General features: G+C 46.3%; 1 protein-coding gene across 2 annotated transcripts; it reads left to right on the top strand.

Annotated features, from left to right (window-relative positions):
* Positions 1-13,972: 13,972 nt before the first annotated feature.
* LOC107304418 (protein IQ-DOMAIN 1-like) lies at positions 13,973-18,688 on the top strand. 2 transcript variants are annotated; one of them, XM_040525428.1, is made up of 4 exons: positions 13,973-14,192; positions 14,295-14,591; positions 17,429-17,827; positions 17,926-18,688. In XM_040525428.1, exons 1-4 carry the CDS (start codon positions 14,100-14,102, stop codon positions 18,475-18,477), a joined length of 1,341 nt encoding a protein of 446 aa, XP_040381362.1. In that variant the 5' UTR covers positions 13,973-14,099; the 3' UTR covers positions 18,478-18,688. The 2 variants fall into 2 exon arrangements, with proteins under 2 accessions (XP_040381362.1, XP_040381361.1); XM_040525427.1 differs by having other exon boundaries at positions 14,292-14,591.
* Positions 18,689-19,157: the final 469 nt, after the last annotated feature.

Genomic DNA, 19,157 nt, shown 5'->3' with positions numbered 1-19,157 from the left:
GGCTCGGTCCGGCCAGGCGAGGGAGGCGAGGCGGACTTTGGCGGCGCGCGGGCGGTGGGCCGAGGTGGGGCGAGCGAGCTGGGCCGGCGGCTAGCGGCCCAGGCGGAGGGAGGAGGGTGCGCGCGCGGGGGGGGGGGGGGGAAGGCCGGCTCTGCTGGGCCGGCCTGGAGGGGGAGGTGGGCTAGCTCGGCTGGGCCGGCCCGGGGAGGAAGAGGGGAAAAAGAAAAAAGGAAAAGGAAAAAGAGAGAGGAGGAAAATTGGACTTCAGCCCAATTTGAGAAGGAAGGGAAAAAGAAAGGAAAAAGGAGGGGAAAAAGGAAAGCCCCACTTTTGCCGAGTTTTAAATTAATTTGCTTGGCCAAATTTTATACTTCTTCAATTTGAGTTTAAATCCAGTTAATCGATTTGCGAACCTCGATTTAATTAAATTAAGTCCTTTTAGAGGGATTTTTTCTGAGTTGATTAAGCCAATTATCATTTACGGATTTCTTTTATGAGCTTAGGTCTTGGGACAAAACTCACATCGAGCTTAGGTCTTGGGACAAAACTCCGGATGTGACAGAACATCCAAGCCAGCTGCCTTGCCAGACAAAGAAGGGTGATCCGAGGTTCCGATCATTCTGATCAGCTGAAAACACTAAAACCCATTTTCCCTATGAGTGAAGAGTCTTGTGTCCCTATACTAAATATCAATGAATCTATTGAGCACTCTTGAATGCAACTTCTAAGCAAGGTGAGAACCCCTCTTAATAATATGACTTTTCCTCGACTAATATTCAAAATAGAAATAAAATAATGCCTTCTTTAGTCCTCAAGCCATCTACTTCTTGTAGGGATCACCTCACATACATTTTTTCAACTCATTAACACTAAGTAGTTCCACATTTATATTATCATAAATTATCCAAAACCCAAAGGGGGTCTAGATTCACTTTGAATAAAAATCGTAGATTTGGATGCCCTAGCCCCTTGGTTTATAAAGGGATCGGGCAAACGCCGACAATGAGGGATGATATGCAATATCCTTACACTATATTGTTGTTTGTCCATATGGTCCAATCTACTCACCGTATTAAGTCATTACCTCGTGCCGAGGGCTTGAACTAGTATAGATTAACTCTCATGTGTACACGATATTTTCCGTAGCCTAACACACCCCATAAACAATATTGGTGATTTGAGAAATTGACGGTTGTGTTATGTCTTACTGATCGATACAACTCTTGTTAGATTATTGATCTTGCCTATGCAGATTAACTATATTCCTGCCAGCAAATCAAAAAACAAGTACATAAAAGCAATCAAAATTGTAAAATAGGAGTTAATTCTCACGATACAGTGAAACACTTGATAACGTGGGATTCTATAGACAAGTAACTAGATATTTCACATGTGAAAAAAGAAAAAATAGTAGCGAAATAACCTAAAGTGCTACATGTCTATTTAAATATACTAGAGCACGACTCAAAGATCCTTGGGTCCAGCTTCATCTAGTTAGGATGTATAACATAGGCCCCATTTGGATGCAGGTACTAAGATGTTACAAACACATAGGCCTAAGACAGTCGGTGCAACCAGGGTTTAGAATTCTAGATTGAAATTTCTGAAATTTTTGAAATTTCAAACTTTTTGGTGGGTCCCAATAGTAGCACCTCCGGTCAAAAATTTCAGGTAAAAAAATTGAAGCTGTTTTAGGTGGAAACCCTAAGAGGAGCTGTGGACACCCCAAGTATTATATCATCCAGTGTCCAACGCGACCACCACATACTATGGGAGGAGTGGGATCCATACACGCATAAATGGCTACTTGTTCTCAATGTGTCCATGATCGCGGTTTACAACCTTCTGTTAGAATAACCAAAATGTCGAGTAGTGAGCGCAAGACATAACCATAAGATAGCTTGTCACTCCACTCCATCATATGCCCATCAACCACTCAAAGGTAGTGACCAAAAGCATACCCCAGTGACTCGATCCAAAGCGCCATCCCTGATTATCTCAAGCGATCAAAACCCGTTACTCATGCTTAGCTAGTCCCTAGGAACACGACTAGCCTCACACTTTCATCGCAAGCAATTAATAGTCACAACAAGTATCATATTCTAGATAAGAAGTAGCGAGGTACATGACACAACATAGGGTCTGAGGTCCCATCATACACAAAATAAGTAGCGGTGAAAATCTCAAATAGAGCTCATAAGCATAAAACAAAAGTAGCTGGTGCCACAACCCCAGAAGGGCAAACCAACCGGGCAAGAGCCAAGTAGCAAGAGAAGGGAATCACTCATCGCCCTCGCCACCCGCGGCAGGACAATGACCACGCAAGAAGCATAACTCACAACCGGAATCCTCTCCTAAAAATGCAAACACCGGGTTAAGTACAAGATTGTACTCACAAGTCCTACCCAAAATTATATATAACGGGAGAGAGTAGTATGCAAGGTTTACCTTAACTTAAGCCATCTAGGTTCAATATTTGCATAAAGCCAATTTTATTGAGCAAATAACAAGTAAAGCGATTAAGTAATAGTAAACCTAACATCATTTAACTTAAGGACAGCAAAGGAGCCCAAACGATGCTCCAATCAACACTCAAGGGACTAACAAAGTCCACACCATCATGAAACAACTTGCCAACATCACCATCAAACATAAACACATCCATATTAATCCACACTTGATGCTAACATAACTGACTAACACATCAAGTAATGTCCATATCCGAGGACGCGACTATTCGAATAGATTATACTCTGATCAGAGATGTACAACTGGACCCACACGAAATGAACTATGATCAATAGCTACAAACCCCGTCGAGTGTGGTACGCGAGTAATACAGCCTCATTACATACCTTTCCTAATCCCACCCCAACCACGTATACCACGTTGGGGTTCCCGACAACTCAGTCACGTGCGTGGTGTGACCAAGGCAGGCGCGCCACACGGGAGGCACTCCCTGCCAACATATGCACCTGAGGCCCTCCAAAGGGCTACCTACCCTCACGTCTCTCCAACATGGTATAAATGATCACAGTATAACTAGTAAAGAACAAGCCTGTCCCAAATAAGGCATGTGATAAGTATGAAGGGTGCTTGAATAGATGTCAAAATATTCTATCCTTAACGACCCAGACATGGCTACTTGCAGCAGGGAAAACCAACCTGCCATCATAGCCCTATCACTCATCCAAGTCCAACATATTTCATCAACCATTATTTAGTGTAAGTGCTCAAGTTTTATATCCATTAGTACAAGTTGTCTATATACCACAAATAATAGTACCATCCATCGTTATAATTCTATAGCACTAAGCATGAATGAAGTAAAAATCCCAAATATTCCCATCCAGGGGTAATGAACTATAAGGACGACAATATACAGGGAAATAAATGCATAACTAGGATCTACCCACATACCCAAATCCAACAATATTAATAATTAGCCAATGAGTGCACACACACACACACAAACACACACACACACAGATATATATATATATATATATATATATATATATATATATATATTGCAAACAAAATATTTATGGAGAAGACATAGGTTTTATATGCTTAGGTGCTTTCCTTGCTGCTAAGGATAGTCACTATCCTCCTCCGGATATGACTCGTTACTCTCCGGATTCTACGAATCTACTAAAAAAGCAATATATGAATAAGAGCCAAATAAACATGCACATGCAAAATGATCAATAAATCATAAAATAAATACAGTAGGTAGAGCTTAACTTGTATTTAGGTGAAAGAATCACCAGATTATCACTTATAGTTTAGGAGATATGAAAATGACAAGCTTTCAGGTCATATAATGGCAGTTCTGTAAATAATTAAGTCTACTTTAGAGCATTACAAGTAACTCGCAACTCAAACCAAGTTTTTACAAGTATGATTATTTTTAGTGGGAAGCACATCATTCACAGGTCCTAAGAAAATTATTTCACAGCTATATGTGTTGTCATTATTTATATTTGGATTTTACAAGTTAAAAACATAGGAATGCTAAATAAACTCCTAAACATGATTTAAGAGGTAGTTTTGTCAAAAACATTTTCACAACAGAAAAGAGTACTAAAATTTAAGCTCAAAAAATTGCTTTCACAATTTTAGCTTTTACTAAAATTTCTTATAAATTTATTAAGAGCTGGACCACACAAGGGATACATATATATTTTTACAGGGAAATACAATACAAGTTGGTCATTTTTATTTTACAACATTGAAGAGATTTGTTTTATGAATCTATAGAAATTTGGTTCACTGAATTTGGAGTTCATATGAATTAATTATGGATTTTAAAGTTGATAACTCTTTTAGCTCAATAGCTATCTGTAAAATCGATTTTTATTTTCACTTCCCTTTTCTCCAACTTCCACCGGACTTCGCTCACATGGCAGCAACCTGGATGGTGGCAAGAGAAGGAGCAAGGCATTGGGCTAATAGCAAGAGACGTTGCCTAGGGCTTCTTCAACCGAAGTCAAAAGAGATGAACTCGGGGTGACATGCAGCCACCTTCTAACTGCAGCAATAGATCGAACAACCTATAGAACGTTGCTATGAATGTTCAACATGGAGGGAATTCAAAAGAGGCACCATGGATGAAAAGGAATCTCACCAAATGGAGGATAACAGAATGTTGCTGCTGCAGCCTTATAGGCTGAAACCACCACTCTCTTATTCCTTCTCGATCTCTCTCAACTCTCCATGCATGTGCAAGATGTTGCGATGGATGGAAAGCTTGGATGATGTGGATTATTGTGGTCTAACATTCAGGGATTGATCTTGGGCTATTAGCTGGGGTTTGGGGAGGAGAAGTGAGATGAGAGCTCAGCTTGAGGAAAAAAAAAGAACAAAGAGTGAAGATGAAAGAGGAGGAAGAAGAAGGGGTTTTCTCTACCCCTTAAGTCCTGAGGTGGGAGCACGCCCATAGGTATGTTGTGGAGCTAAAGAGTCACCCAAGGTCAGTGACATGTGGGCCCAAGTTGTGGCTATCTATGAGGGTGAGAGAGGTGGGTGAAAAACAGAGTATAGATTCATTCTTGCAATTTTTAGGATTTATTTTCTTTCCCTCTCTTGGTAAATTCGATTTGACTTGGTAAAACTTGTCCAAAGATTCAGGAATTTGGTGTGGTGATAGGTATTGGTTTATAGGTTCCATTTTTCAAAGTTTCACACATAAATTCCAAGTATTTTAAATCTAGTGAAAAGATGAAATTTGTTACGCTGAAAGTTGGTTTGAATTTTTAGGAGGCCTAAACAGAGAGCTAAAATTCCACAAAATTTATATTTGTTGGTGATAAATAAACTAGTATTTGAATAAATTATTAAACATGTATACTACTGTTCAAGTTTTTGTTCAAATAAAAATGGTTTCAATTTTACCGATTAGAGATAATTTTGTTATCGCATATGATAAAATTGCAATATAGTAAATATACAATCTAGAGGAGAACAAATGCACTTCTAAATACCTATACCTAGTTATGAGCCTAGGGCTGTTACAGGAGCCCCCAAAATCCACAATCCAGCTCCCTCCCTCCCTCCCTCACCAGATGTACGGCGGCCACCAAAAATCAAATCCAGGTCGGGAAAAAACCCACCTCGCTTGGTGCCGGCGTCAGCGCCCGCTGCCAACCTCTGCTCCAAGCTTCTCCCTAGCCTCCACACGCCGCCGTCGCTCCTCCACGAATCTACCTGGTGTCGCGTGCCGTCGTCGCTCCACACCTTCCTCGGCCGCTGCGCGCTGCCGTCATTCAACCCTAGTCGCCAATCGCTCCACCAGGCAGTTGAAGACAACAGCCTCCTGACTCCATGTCATTACTGGCACCCACTGCAGCAGTGCAGCCTACTAGTCGTCGTCCATTGCATTCTATCTGTTGGTCATCGTCCTTCGGCATTCAACGTCCATGAGTACACGTCACCAATCGTTGCTAGTCGGTCCACGCAGAGGCTTCCCCTGCTGCTCCAACTCCATGTGTTAAGCTCGACTACGATGGTACAAGAAGGAGATGAAGGTGGTGGTAGAGCTTTGGCTTCTGTTGAGAGGGGAAGAGGGTGGGGTGATGGTACCGGCAATGATCGAGAGCCACCAGAAAAGTGAGAGAGCAGTGGGTATGGAAGGGGAAGGGAAGGTGAGAGTGGAAGAGGAGTCAGTGCTGCTAGCACAACCATTGGGTGAGAGAGGCTGACAACGACAATGAATAGAGGTAAAACATAAATAAATTTGTCTCAATCCCATATTGTAGTTCTGTCTTTTGTGTTTTCTATATCAGTTTTGCTATTGTTAATATCACATCTAATGTCTTGTATGCTTGCATGTTGTTTATTGTTTTGGGTGTCCTGGAACGGAGGTAGTCAATTGTTATGATGTGGTTCCACAGATTACTCTGTTGTAAAAGGCTCTTAATTTGTGTAAATGTAGCAACTGTTTTAGCATCATAAGTGCACATTAACTAGTAATACATGTTATGTATTATTGTGTGTACATAACCCTCTTGTATGTGATTTATAAAATGTGCTTGCTCATTTATATATCCTATTGCTAATTTATGTATGTGATTTATAAAATGTGTTGTTGGTTCAGGCCGCATTGATGGTGTTTGGAGCCATGGGCAAAAGATTGGAACTAATGGATTTAAATGTGCATATTGTTCTTTTTTGAGGGGTGGTGGCTGCTACCTGTCTTAGGGAGCATTTGGGAAGGAAAGTTGGTAATGTTAAGTCATGCTTGAGTGTTCCTCCACATGTTCCGAATGCAATGTGCGAACTCACTCATAGTAAGGCAGATAGATATAAAGTAACTTAACAAAAGGCGAAATGAAAGACTTCAAGCAAACATTATACATCCTATATATATACCTAGTGATGAAGAGGAGGAAGTGGAGTTGGTATGTAGACTATCTATGAGTAAGCATGATATTGGTTCCACTGCTAGTGTTGCTGGCACCAACAGTCATGGTAAAGAGTAGGTTCTTTGTCACGCCCTGAGTTTTACCCAAGCTAAGAATTAATTAAATAATGCATTAAAAATAATTTGTTAATTAAAGTTCAGGAGAAACCCAGTGTAATAAATTAATTTAATTTAATTGGAAGCTTTTTGGATGTTCTAAAATATCCTGAAAGCATTTTAAATTATTAACAGGACTTATATTTGAATTTCAAAGAATAAAATTTGCTCAAATAAACATAATAAAAATTGGCAAAATTGGAGGCAATTTCTTTTTTTCCCTCCTTCCTTTTTCTTTTTCTTTTTCTCTTCTCCCTTTTTTCCTTTTTCCCTTTTCTTTTTCTCCTTTCCTTTTTTTTCTCTCCCGTGACCGAACTCCACCTCTCCTCCCTGTACGATCTCCTCCTCCTCTCCTGGTCGCACACACTTCCCACCTCTCCCTGTGTACGCACGTCCTCTTCCCCTCCCCAGCCGTGAACGACACCAACTCCCCCAACAGAAAAACAAATTTCTTATCTATTAAGATTTATCCCTTTGAAACCTTATCTATTCCTTTTTAATAGGAGATGAGTAACAAAATTTATCTCTAGCTTCCCCTATAAATACCCCCCTACAGCCTTGCCTCTTTTCCCCGTCTCCCTCTCCCGTGCATCTCCAGTCGCATCTTCCGCCTCCGCTACAGCTGTGCCGCCCCTATCCCAGCAGCTGCGCAGCAAGCCGCTAGCAGCCCTGCTGCATCCTTGTTCGCAGCACGTCGCCGGCTGGTCTCCACCAAATTTCAGGTTCGCATATATTTTATTCTTGCGAATCAATCTAAATTAATCTACCGTTTAATTGTTCAGGTTTTCTAGCCTAACAGCGAGGAACAACCGCAATCCGTCGCTGATCTCTCCACCAAACCTCAGGTTTGCATACGTTTTATTCATGCAAATCAATCTATCGTTAATCTACCGTGTAATTCCTTAGGTTTTCCAATCTATTAGCTAGCGTGAGATTGATCTACAGTATGAAATTCAATTTCGTAAGTGTAGATTGGTTTAACGCTAAAGTCGTCTAATTCTAGTTTAGCGAGTCGTTAAATCTCAATTTAACGGGTCGTTAACTCCTGTCGTTGTTCTACTAACAGTTCACGGTTTCACGTATCGGATCTAATTTATCGTACGAATCTCTAATTCGTGCATGATTTGGTTCTGTCGTGTGAATGCGTGTACTGTCTACAATTTCCCGAGTCGTGTCCCAACCGGTGCTCAAAGTCCGCATCACCTCCCTCGGCCCATCTCCTCCTTTCCTTCCCTCCCCGCCGGCCTACCAGCCCATCTCCCTCCCTCACTCTCCCTTTAGCCTCCTCCTCCTCTCCCGCTGGGCCGGCCTAGTCCTTCTCCCAGCCCAGCTCGCCCTACCTCTCTCCCTCCCGCACTGGGCCGAGCCAGGTCACAGCCCAAACCGCCGAGCCCCCAAGTCTTCTTCGCCTCCCTCTCCCTCTCCCAGGACACCGACAGGTGGGCCCCACCTGTCAGGCCTGTCTAGCTCCTCCGGCCGCACCCGCTCGCGTCGCTCGCCGCGCTGGCCGTGCCTCGGCCGTGACGTCGTGCCACCGTCCGTCGCGTCGAGCCGCCTAGCCGCCACGCCGTCCGCGTTGCGCCGCTCCCCTGTCGCGCGCCAGCGCTCTCCGCCGACTCAGTGGCTGCCGTTAACCACAGCCTCGCCGCCTCGCCCATGCCGCGTCGCGCTCGCACCGTGCGCCGCGCCCTCCTCTGCCTTCACCCCTCGCCGCCGCGGCACGAGCCGAGTGCCCACGATGCGTCGCCCGTCGCCCTCGCGCTCGGCCCCAATCACGCCATCGACCTCACTGCCGTCTTGGCCATGCGCCACTCGGCCGCCCCCCTCACGTCCTCCCCGCCTTCGTCCTGCTGTGCCACCTCACTGTGGCCGTCGCCACCGCGTCGCTGTGCCGCCTCGTCGCCGCGCCGTGCCAGCGCTCGCGCCGCCTCGCGCTTGCCCACGTGCACGCCGTGCCCAGGCCGCGCCGCTGCTAACCACCGCCCGCAATCCGCGCACCGCGCCAACCAACTCCCCGCCCTTCACGCACCTCGCCGTCGCGCTGAGCTGCATTGCCCCTCGCCGCGCCGGTTGTGCCTCGCCCGTGCCGCCGCGTCGTCGGTCGAGCCGCCTCTCCGCCCGCGCTAGCCCAACGGCTGCGCCGCAACCGCCGCCGCCTCGCCGTGCTCGTGCCCGCGCCGCGACTTGCCACCTTGCCGTCACCGTGGCCGTTGCCGCCGCATCGCGTGCCCCGCCCTCGCACCCGCGCTTCGGCACCGTACGCACTCGTCGCTGTCGCGGCGCGTCCGCTCGTCGCCATTGTCACGCCGTGACTTGGCCACCGAGCTGTATGCTACTCACATACGCCGAACCGCCTCGCCACCGCGTCAGCGCCATCGCGCTGCTGCTCTCCCTCGGCGCGCCTTGCCGCTGCTGCGCCTCGCCGTGCACCGCGCCGTCGCGTCACGGAGGCCACTCTGTTCCCTCTCAGTCGCGTCGCACGTCGGTCTCGACGTCGTCGCGGCCGTCTGCTGCCGGCCGCCGCCTTCACCGTCCTCCCTGGCTTCCTCGCGTCGTGCCCTTGCCTCCTACTCACGTCGCCTTGTCACGCGCCCGGGCTGTCGCTCACAGTGCGCGGTGGCCGCGCGTGCCGCTCGCTGTCGCGCCATGGCCGCGCGTGCTGCTCGCGCCGCCGCACCCACCTTCTGCTTTTCCCGGCCGCCGCCAACCGCCGCCCGCAGATCTCACCGCCGCATCCCGGCCACGCCGCTAACTACCTCCCCGCCCCAGCCGGCGCCGCGCCCCTATAAACCCCCTCTCCTTGCGCGCCACCGCCGCCTCTTTCCGCAAGCGCCGCCGCGCCACCGTCGCCCGCCGCCGATCGATCTCGTCGCATCGGCCGTCATCGCCGCGCCATCCCGGTGAGCCCGCTCTCCTCCCTTCCTCTGTTTCCTCGTGCCACCGCGAGTGCGCCCTGCCACTCACCATCGGCTGACATCCTCCACCTCCACCCAATCTCCGTCGGGCGCCACACCTCTCCGCACCGCCCATAGCGCGCTGTCGTCGTCTCCCCGACACCGTCGTCGCCTCAGGACGTCATCGTTCGCCACTGCGGAGCGCTGCCCTCGCCGTCCTCGTTGCCCGTGCACCGTTGTTCCCGCGCCGCGCTAGCGCAGCCGAGCGATCTCCATTGCCGCCGCCGATCTACCTCGTGCCGGCCGTCACCACCTGTCCTCGGCCCTCGCCGACTTGCCTTCGCCATCCTCGTCGCTGGTAAGCCGTCGCTGTCCTCTCTATCCCTCTCTTTTCCTCTCCGCCCGTGGCCGCCGGAGCCGACGCCGCCACTGCATTCTTGGGCGCTTCGGCCGTCTCCGTCACCCGTCCGCCAGCCGCCACCCTCGCCTTGCTGTCGCCGACGCAACCCCGCACCGTCGGAGCGCCGCCGTGCTCGTCGCTTCACTGCCGTCGCTCTCCCCGAGCTGCCACCGTCCTCCTTTGGCGCCGCCGCTCTCAGCGCCGCCGCTGGTTCTCGCATCGCCGTCCACCGGATCACCGCCGCCCGTCGCCGCCCGCTTGTCTGCGCCGCCGTCCGCCGGTCGCCGCCCTCCGCCGCCTGCCCGGCCGGCGCCGCCTCTCCCCTCTGTTCAGCCGAGACCGCCCCGTCCTCCTCTGTTCTGGGCCACTGATGAGCGGGCCCCACTCGTCAGCCGGTCAGCCTCCCCTCTCCCTCTCTCTCTCACCGCCATGTGGGTCCCGGATGTCAGCTTTCCTCTCTCCTCGGTGCTGACGTCATGCCTTCGATTAATTGTGCAATAATTCATTAAGGTTTTCCTGTTTAGTTTAAAAACACAGTTAATCTTCTAAAATTCATAAGTAATTCATCTAGTCTCCGTTTAGGTCCATTCAAGTTTCATTAAATCCAGAAAAATGCCAAGAATCCATTAAAAATAGTTTCATTGTCTGTTCCAGTAGTTTTATAGCCTGTTTTGTTTGTTTTGCCTTGTTTGTCATAGGTTTTGACCCCGTCGCAGCGCCGTCCGTTCCCGAAGTCGTCGTTGAAGTTCCTCGTGGGTCTGAGCAAGGCAAGTGGTACCCTTCTTTGATCATATTGAACCTATGTTTATAAAATTCCTCGCTTTACATTCAAACATGCATTATTTTATGCAAATCTATTTATTTTATTTATCTATTGGGCATTTACCAATATATCCGTTGATTCCCACTCTTTATTATTGCCATCCCAGGGTTAATTTGACTAGACTTAGGGTTAGACAATGCTTAGCCATGCTTAGTTCAACTAGCTCACCAATTCTTATTTAATTATTTGTTAGACTTGATAGACCTTTAATGGTGGTGGTTATTACCCATTTCCCGATGTGGATTAATACAACTAAAATATTGCTTATGGTGGGCTGTGGGTGCATGGTTTTGAGAGTCGTGCCCATGGCAATTAAGAACCGGTTCTCAGGAAACCATGAAAGTCTTACACGTACTAACCACAAGCCAGAATGGGCAATGGTGAGACTCGTAATCTAGCTTGTCCCTATTCGACATACCAAGGCAACGGTGAGCGTGATGGAGTATGGACGGGCAATCGTGGTGTAACGAAAGCCTGTGCTGCTTCCGGATTCACCAAGACACAAGAGGGGACTGCCCGACTTGGTGTAAAGGAGGGGGTAAAACCTGAAGTGCGGTGCGATTGTCTAGGGAGGGTTAGGTGAAAGGTCTTATCATGGTTTCCGTACTGAGGTATCGTGGTGATACATTGGGGCATGGTAACATGCTTGGGAGCCATGTCTTGTGGGTAAAGTTGTACACCTCTGCAGAGTAAAACTATTCGAATAGCCGTGCCCGCGGTTATTGGGCGAACTGAACTGACAGATTCACTAGGATTAGTTGAACCCCTTTAATAATTTTATCAATCTTGGAACTGGTTTGACCCTGCGCAACGTGGTGTAACGTTGGCAGTGGTTTGGGTCTGTCGCAACGTGGTTTAATGTTGGACAGAGGGTTGACCCTGTTGCAGTGTGGTGTAACGCTGGACAGTGGTTTGGGCCTGTTGCAACGTGGTGTAACGTTGGACAGCGAATGATTATTTTAAATGTTTACTTTACTTTTATTTCAGTCTATTTTATTTACTGTTTTGCTAAATTACTGCAGCTTTGTGCAATTTAACCTTAGCCTATCTTTGATACCCTATTGCATTTATTATTCTCCCTCTCTTGGGTGTTACTTGTTGAGTACGGTGGTTTGTACTCAACCTTGCTTAATTTTTCCCCCACCAGAGCAAGTGCCAGAGTTTCAGTCAGAAGTCAGAAGAAGGTTGTTCCAGAGGTTCAAGTGAGGTTCAGTCCATCGTCGAGAATGCCTGTGGTGTGGAGCCGTCATCGCCAGCTGAAGCTGAAGATTAGATGGTTTAGTTTGTTTTTCTTTTTCCGCTGCATTTCGATAGATAATTGTTTTTATTTATTTTTAAGTCGTGAAACTGTGTATTGATTTGTCATAGTGTGTACTCGGGCTGATGCCTGGACCGAGATTTAATACATACTATTGTTCAGAAATTTGGTGTAAATTTCTGGGCGTGACATTCTTTGACCAAGATTTGGCATGCAATCAGCCGCCTACACAATTAAGGGTGCACACTTTGATGAATAAGGATGCAACTACAACACTTGGGAATGTTTGGGCAAAATTCTGTCGTGCTAACGATATTCCTGAAAAAAATTAAGCTTGATTGTCCTTACTTCAAAGCTGCTATAAAGTTGACTTAGGAGCTTGGTAAGGGGTGCGCCACCTTCAGGCTAACAAGTAGATGTTATTTATCTTCAGTCGGACTATGAGGAGTTGAATGAGATAATGGGTGGATTAAAGACTAGCTGAAAATATCATGGAGTTACTATTATGTGTGATTCATGGATAGGCCCAACCATGATGAGCATTATCAACATCGTGATGTACTCCAATGGTAGAATGTATTTCCATAAAACTGTGAATGCAACTGGGAAAATACAAAATTGGGAATATTGCTCCTGTTGCAATATATAACAAAAAACAACAGTTTTGGTTTGTTGTTATTAGCCATGTCAGTACGTAACGTTGTTGCAATATATAATATTACCATGTATATATGCAATATATAATATTACCATGTATATAGTTTGATGCAATAACAATTTATTACCATGGAATATAGTTTCTTGCGACAACATTTTTTGGCATGAAACGTTTTTAGTTGCAAATATAGCTACAGCCATGAGACAATTACCATGGTAATACAATTTACTACCACAGAATACGTTGTATTTCAATATATTCCATTGCCATAAATCAATTTGCATGGCAATATGCACTACTACCACAGAAAATTTAATGTGGCAATAGGTCTTATTGCCACGATATTGGGCATGGCAAAATATGCAATTGCCATAATGTCAGCTTGTAGCAACTAAATGATTTAGCAATGTCATATTGTGTGGCAATACATGCACTAATAGCACAGTATTAGTCGATGCCACTAAAATCTAAAACAATACGCCATTCGTGGCAACTTAAGACTATTGACATAAAAAAAAATATTGCAATGGACCTATTGCAACATATATATTTACCACGGCTCCCAACAATAATGCTATAGTTGCTATTAGTACCTATTGTAACTATTTTGGCCCTCTTGCCACGTTTTTGCGTCGTTGCGACAGACCAAATATCTAGTAGTGATATATATATATAGACAGCACGCAAAGCACCCAGCTCGATCTAGCGATGATAATGCAGCCGATCGAACAGCGCTCTCGGTAGTCGGCATCTGATCTCCGAGGTGCGCGCGACGCCAAGGCGGACCGCAGGGAGCGCGTCTCCCGTGACGGCGTGGCGCTTGCGTACGGTAAAGCCGCAAGCCCGCAACCGCACCGGTGGCTCGCTCACGACAGTCTCGCGCCCTCACGCCGCTGCACTTATTGCCTTCCACCGACCGCCACCGACCCTCGCAGTCGCATAGTCCCCACTCCCCACACCTCGATCGATCGCGCGCGGGAGCTACCAGTGAGAAGCGGCATTTGCATGCAGTGCTAGTGTATACGTGCGTTGTCTCTCGTCGTGCATGGGCAAGAAGCCCGGCGGCGCCGGCTGGCTGGCCACCGTCAGGAAGGTCTTCAAGCCCGGCCCCTCCAAGGACCTGCGCCTCGCCAAGAAGGTGATTCATGACTCTTGTAGCTAGGTCCGTTCCGTTGTCGGCGACTCGTGTAGGAGCTAGCTTTCACTAATGGATGCCTACCCCTGATCGGTGGAACAGCAGAGGGGAGGAGACGAGCAGGTTGTCGGCGATGCGGTGGAGATACTCTCTGTGGACCACTTCCCTGGCGCCGAGACGTCGCCGGAGGTGACGACGAACGAAGGCGGCGGCTCCGTCGTCTTCGGCAGGGATATTGAGCGGCTGCACGTCGACCGTGACGAGGCGGCGGAGGGTGCCAGGAGGGGTCGCCGCGCCATGGCGGCGTCGAGGGCGGCGAGGAACGCGGCCGCGCGCGAGAGGGCGGCCGGCAGGGAGGAGCGCGCCGCCGTGCGCATCCAAGCGTTCTACAGAGGATACTTGGTACGCACACTCTGCTACTTTTCATCGGTATTTCCGTATACACGATTTGACGATTATACGTACATCTTCTTGACGGTTATTAACGGTTATTAATTTCCGTATGTACGTCGGATTTCAGAATGCAATAATTCACAAAGTCAAAATGTAGGGTACATGTTTTTCATTTTTTTCCAATATATTTCTGGGTGTATTTCGGAGGCCGATAGATTCCGTAAGGGTTTAACAAGGATTATGGATGTTAACCTCTTGTCTGACATTAGAAAGATTAATAAAAATGGTATGCATTTTCTCTCCAATGATTAATGTGCCACGCAAAATTCTAAGTGCTTGTGCTTTCATACTGTTAAACCCATTAATATTTGACACCAAAATCCCATTAAGCTTCCAGCATGCCAATCATTTTTTTTTATCAAAAGGCCACATTGTATTGCAACTCCATACCAGCCATATATATTTCTCAAGTTTTACGGAGGAAACAAAAGGAAAATTTCACACCACTCTCTCGTTGTGTCTGCCACCTCCTTCCTTTCATCTATTTGGAAGTAAATATCATTTTCGACATTTTGGAACGTGGTACGGTGTTATGAATATTACACTACATGACGAAGTGAAGAATTCGTAAATGCAATGCATGCCAAATTCCCACATCTTAATAACCTTGGTACTAAAGCAGCATGATATATAATTTCATTTACATAATAAAATATCCATTATCAGAATATGCCTTGGCCATCCAAAGAGCTAAAGAAGTACTCTGTCTCTGACAAATTTTTGTAGTCCCGTCGGAACCTTTGGTCCCAGACACCTTGCTATGAGCAGAGTACTTACGTAATGCTAGAAGCATTACTGGATCTTGTCGAAAACAATAGTAGTGTTCATGTTGGTAGAGTACTTTCTACAGTACCAAATTCTAGCCCTCGCCCTGTTAGGATCAGTTGCTTTAATTAGAGGGAAGGCATGAAGATTGCTTACGATTGAAGATTTGCCAATAATTTGTAAACAAAGGTGACCTTTAGGGAGAAATTAATTAGACATGATCCGTTCATCACATCGCCGGCCGTACAGGTAGACCCCAGTGACGAAGTTAATTAATTACTTAATTAATTACACCATCTAATTTGCGGTACAGCCGTACTCGTACAACATACGCCATGCATGCTGGGTGGTAGTTAGGCCCCCATTTTATGCTGCACTGGTGTGATCGGGTCCCATAATCGACCAGATAAACATAGATCATGTGTTCCCTAACCATCTAATTTGAATTGCATCCAAACAATTACACTCTCGTATTTTCCCTTCTTGTTATACTTATAAACCATAATTTAAATTTTTAACTTTAAATTAAAATTTAATTTTTCGACTTTTATCATAGTTTATTTTCAGCATTACGTTTTAGATCGCTAAAAGCATATACGTAAAAGTGATATTTATAAATTATTTTTTATTTGCAAATATGTCTTTTGGTTTTTTAGCGAAAGAAGTTAAAGGATCACCCCCTTAATCATTTTTCTTGGGAAACACACACTCATCACTTTTAAGGAACTTTGTTGGGAAATTGATACAAGCGGATCCTATTGTAAGGTCATCCTCAATATAAGTTTTATGGACATGATTACCTAGAGTGAAATGTCATCTAAAAAGTTTAAAACTAGGATAAATACCCCTCTCTATTGTTGTTTCCTAGGTTACATATAAGACACAAACTGTCTAGGTAACAGTGAATAGAAGGTTTCATTCCCATGAAACTCATTTCATCTCTCTCTTCATTAATACTTTGCTACCGTATCCAAAATATCTACATAGCAACATATTTATTGTCCATGAAACCCCTATTGAGATTGGCCTAATGTGTTGGTTCACAAACTAAAAAAAAAGTGCCACTACTGTCAGTAATATACATAAAATATTTTCCCCCATTTATAAAGGGGTATATATCTGCTATATCAAAACTAATCCTATAAGTTGGAGTAGGATTAGAAATTCATCTCTGTATTTATTTCTGAGTTCTTTTAACAACATTTTGGAGGTATTGACACTAAATATTAGTCAAACTATATATACCTCTTTCATTACCTCGTAAGTACCAGGAAAGTCTTAACATTATCAAATGTATACTTACATTCTGATCAGTTCAAACAATTTAATCATTTTGTCTGTCAAGTAGTGGATAGGAATAGGAGGTATATAGCTCTTAATTAAGGATGGGAGAAAACTTCATAATTATATTATCAAGAGTAATTTTAATATCCTTAAAAGTTAAAAAGATAAGATATCATCGATTATAGGGTTCATTTTGGTATCTCCATGTATCGCGAGTTAAGTGTAAATTTTGAAACATAGATATACTTTCTTAAAGAGGAGGTAAAATTGCACTATTCTCGTATGTTCAGATGTGATTCCAAGTTTCTATGAACATGCTTCATGTATGTATTACCGGCTTTAGAGAATTTTTCAGATAGCTTGCTGGGATCAGGGGATTGAGCTTTGCATGTTCATTTAAAGAAACTTCATTAACACTGTAAAATATGCTATTAAAATCTCTCAATTTTTTTACCCTTTTATTGCATATTGACCTAAAGTACCAATTGTAATTGTATTTAGGCTGTACTTTATTAATTTTTTAAGTTGATATCGTTGACTTTTGAGTTTATGTTTGATTCTTTATTTTATTTAAAAAGTGTATATATTTATTAATTATTTTGCTATGATATTATCTATTATTAGAAACATATTGAGTATAAATACAACTATTTTTTTTAATAAAACGACGGTAAGATGCAGTTATATTTTTTTCTGGTCAGTCCTAACGGTCAGAGGGCTTTACGACATGTGGTCAGGCGAGGAGAGCCCTGCGCGCGCTACGTGGACTGGTGCGGCTGCAGGCGCTAGTCCGCGGCCACCAGGTGCGTCGACAGGTCCACCTCACCATGCGCTGCATGCAGGCGCTGGTTCGTGCGCAGGCCCGCGTCCGCGCCCACCGCCTCACTTCCCACGTCGCACTCCGAACCCACGAGGACGACCACGGCGAGCCGGCGGAGGTGGGACGTGCCAGGAGGAACAGCCACCACGTCGCCGGCGGCGGCGCCGGTGGATACGCCTACGCGTGCCCTCCTCCTCCGTCGGAGGGAGCGTGGGACGCCGTCCCACTCCCGCGCGCCGAAGGCCGGCGATGGCACGACGACGCGGCGCTCAGGCGCGAGCTGGCCCCGCCCTACGCGTACGGTTACCAGGAACAGGTGCGTGTGTTGTATGACATGGTTTCATTTTCTTGAACAGCGTTCCTGCTAATGGCGAATAAAATGGCGTTCCATTGTGAATCGATGAGCGCGTGCAGGTGCCGCGCGAGGTGCGAGACGAGCGCCGAGTCGGCTGGCAGTGGCTGGAGCACTGCATGGCCGGCGTGCAGCGGCCGCGCCACGTGCCGGAGGATCACCAGAGCGACCAGCTGCAGCACGTCGCCGCCGCGGAGACGTCCTACGTGACGGCGGCGGCCACGGACGGGGTGTCGGAGAAGACCGTGGAGATGGACGCGGGGAGGAAGCAGAGCCCCGCCAAGGACCTGTACCCGGTGCGCCCTCCGGCGGCTGTCCCGGGGTACATGGCGGCGACGCAGTCCGCGCGCGCCAAGGCCCGCATGGCGCCGGCGTCCGCCCCTGTCGTCGTCGCTCCGAGGGCGCAGGCGCACTCCCGGAGCCGGTCCAGCTCACTGGCGCTCGCCGGGGCCTCGACCGCCACCTCGGGCTGGAGCACGAACAACAATGGCAGCGGCGGCGGCGGACGAACGGCTCAGCACAGAGCTGGGTATAGCCCGGAGTCGAGCTGCAGCGGCGACCGGACGCCGCCGCCGCCGCCGCTGGGCAGCCGGGGCAGAGCTGCTTATGCTTGAACCTTGCATTGGTAACAAACAACTGATACAGAGTGCTTGGTCTGATCGTAAGATTGTCACGCATCTCTCTCTTGTCCGTTTGGCGTCGTCTTACTGTTACTGATGTTTTTTTTTTATTTCTACCGGTTTGAATGTCGTTTCTTTCTTTCTTTTCTGAAACCAGGCCATTTTCTCTCGTATTTGTATAGTGCAGTAAACTAGTACTACACCACATAAGCATATCACTCACAAAATGCTGGGAATAATTTAGTCGGCAGCTAATTAACTTTGTTCTTGTCAAGTTTGTACTTGTTTCTCTGCAAGAAGCTTTCAATTCTGAAACAGAGTGGCTTGTGTATGGGGATTTGGTTACAGTCTCTTGTAAATTCTAGAAAAGCAATTCTTGATAAACTATGGGCTTGTTTGAAAATTTTTGGGTTGAGTGTCACATCAAATATTTGATCGGATATCGAAACACTATTTCAACGACTAATTATATAGGGTGTCAGAAAATCACGAGACGAACTTTTAAGCCTAATTAATCTATTATTAGCACATGTGAGTTACTGTAGCAATTATGGTTAATCATGCACTAATTAAGCTCAAAAAGTTTGTCTCGTAAATTTCTTCCAAAATGTGCAATTAGTTATCTTTAACTATATTTAATGCTTTATACATATATCCAAAGATTCGATGTGACG

Source organism: Oryza brachyantha, chromosome 6 (genome assembly GCF_000231095.2).
Source record: "Oryza brachyantha chromosome 6, ObraRS2, whole genome shotgun sequence".
NCBI classification, from domain to species: domain Eukaryota; kingdom Viridiplantae; phylum Streptophyta; class Magnoliopsida; order Poales; family Poaceae; genus Oryza; species Oryza brachyantha.
This window is presented reverse-complemented; position numbering and strand designations above follow the sequence as displayed.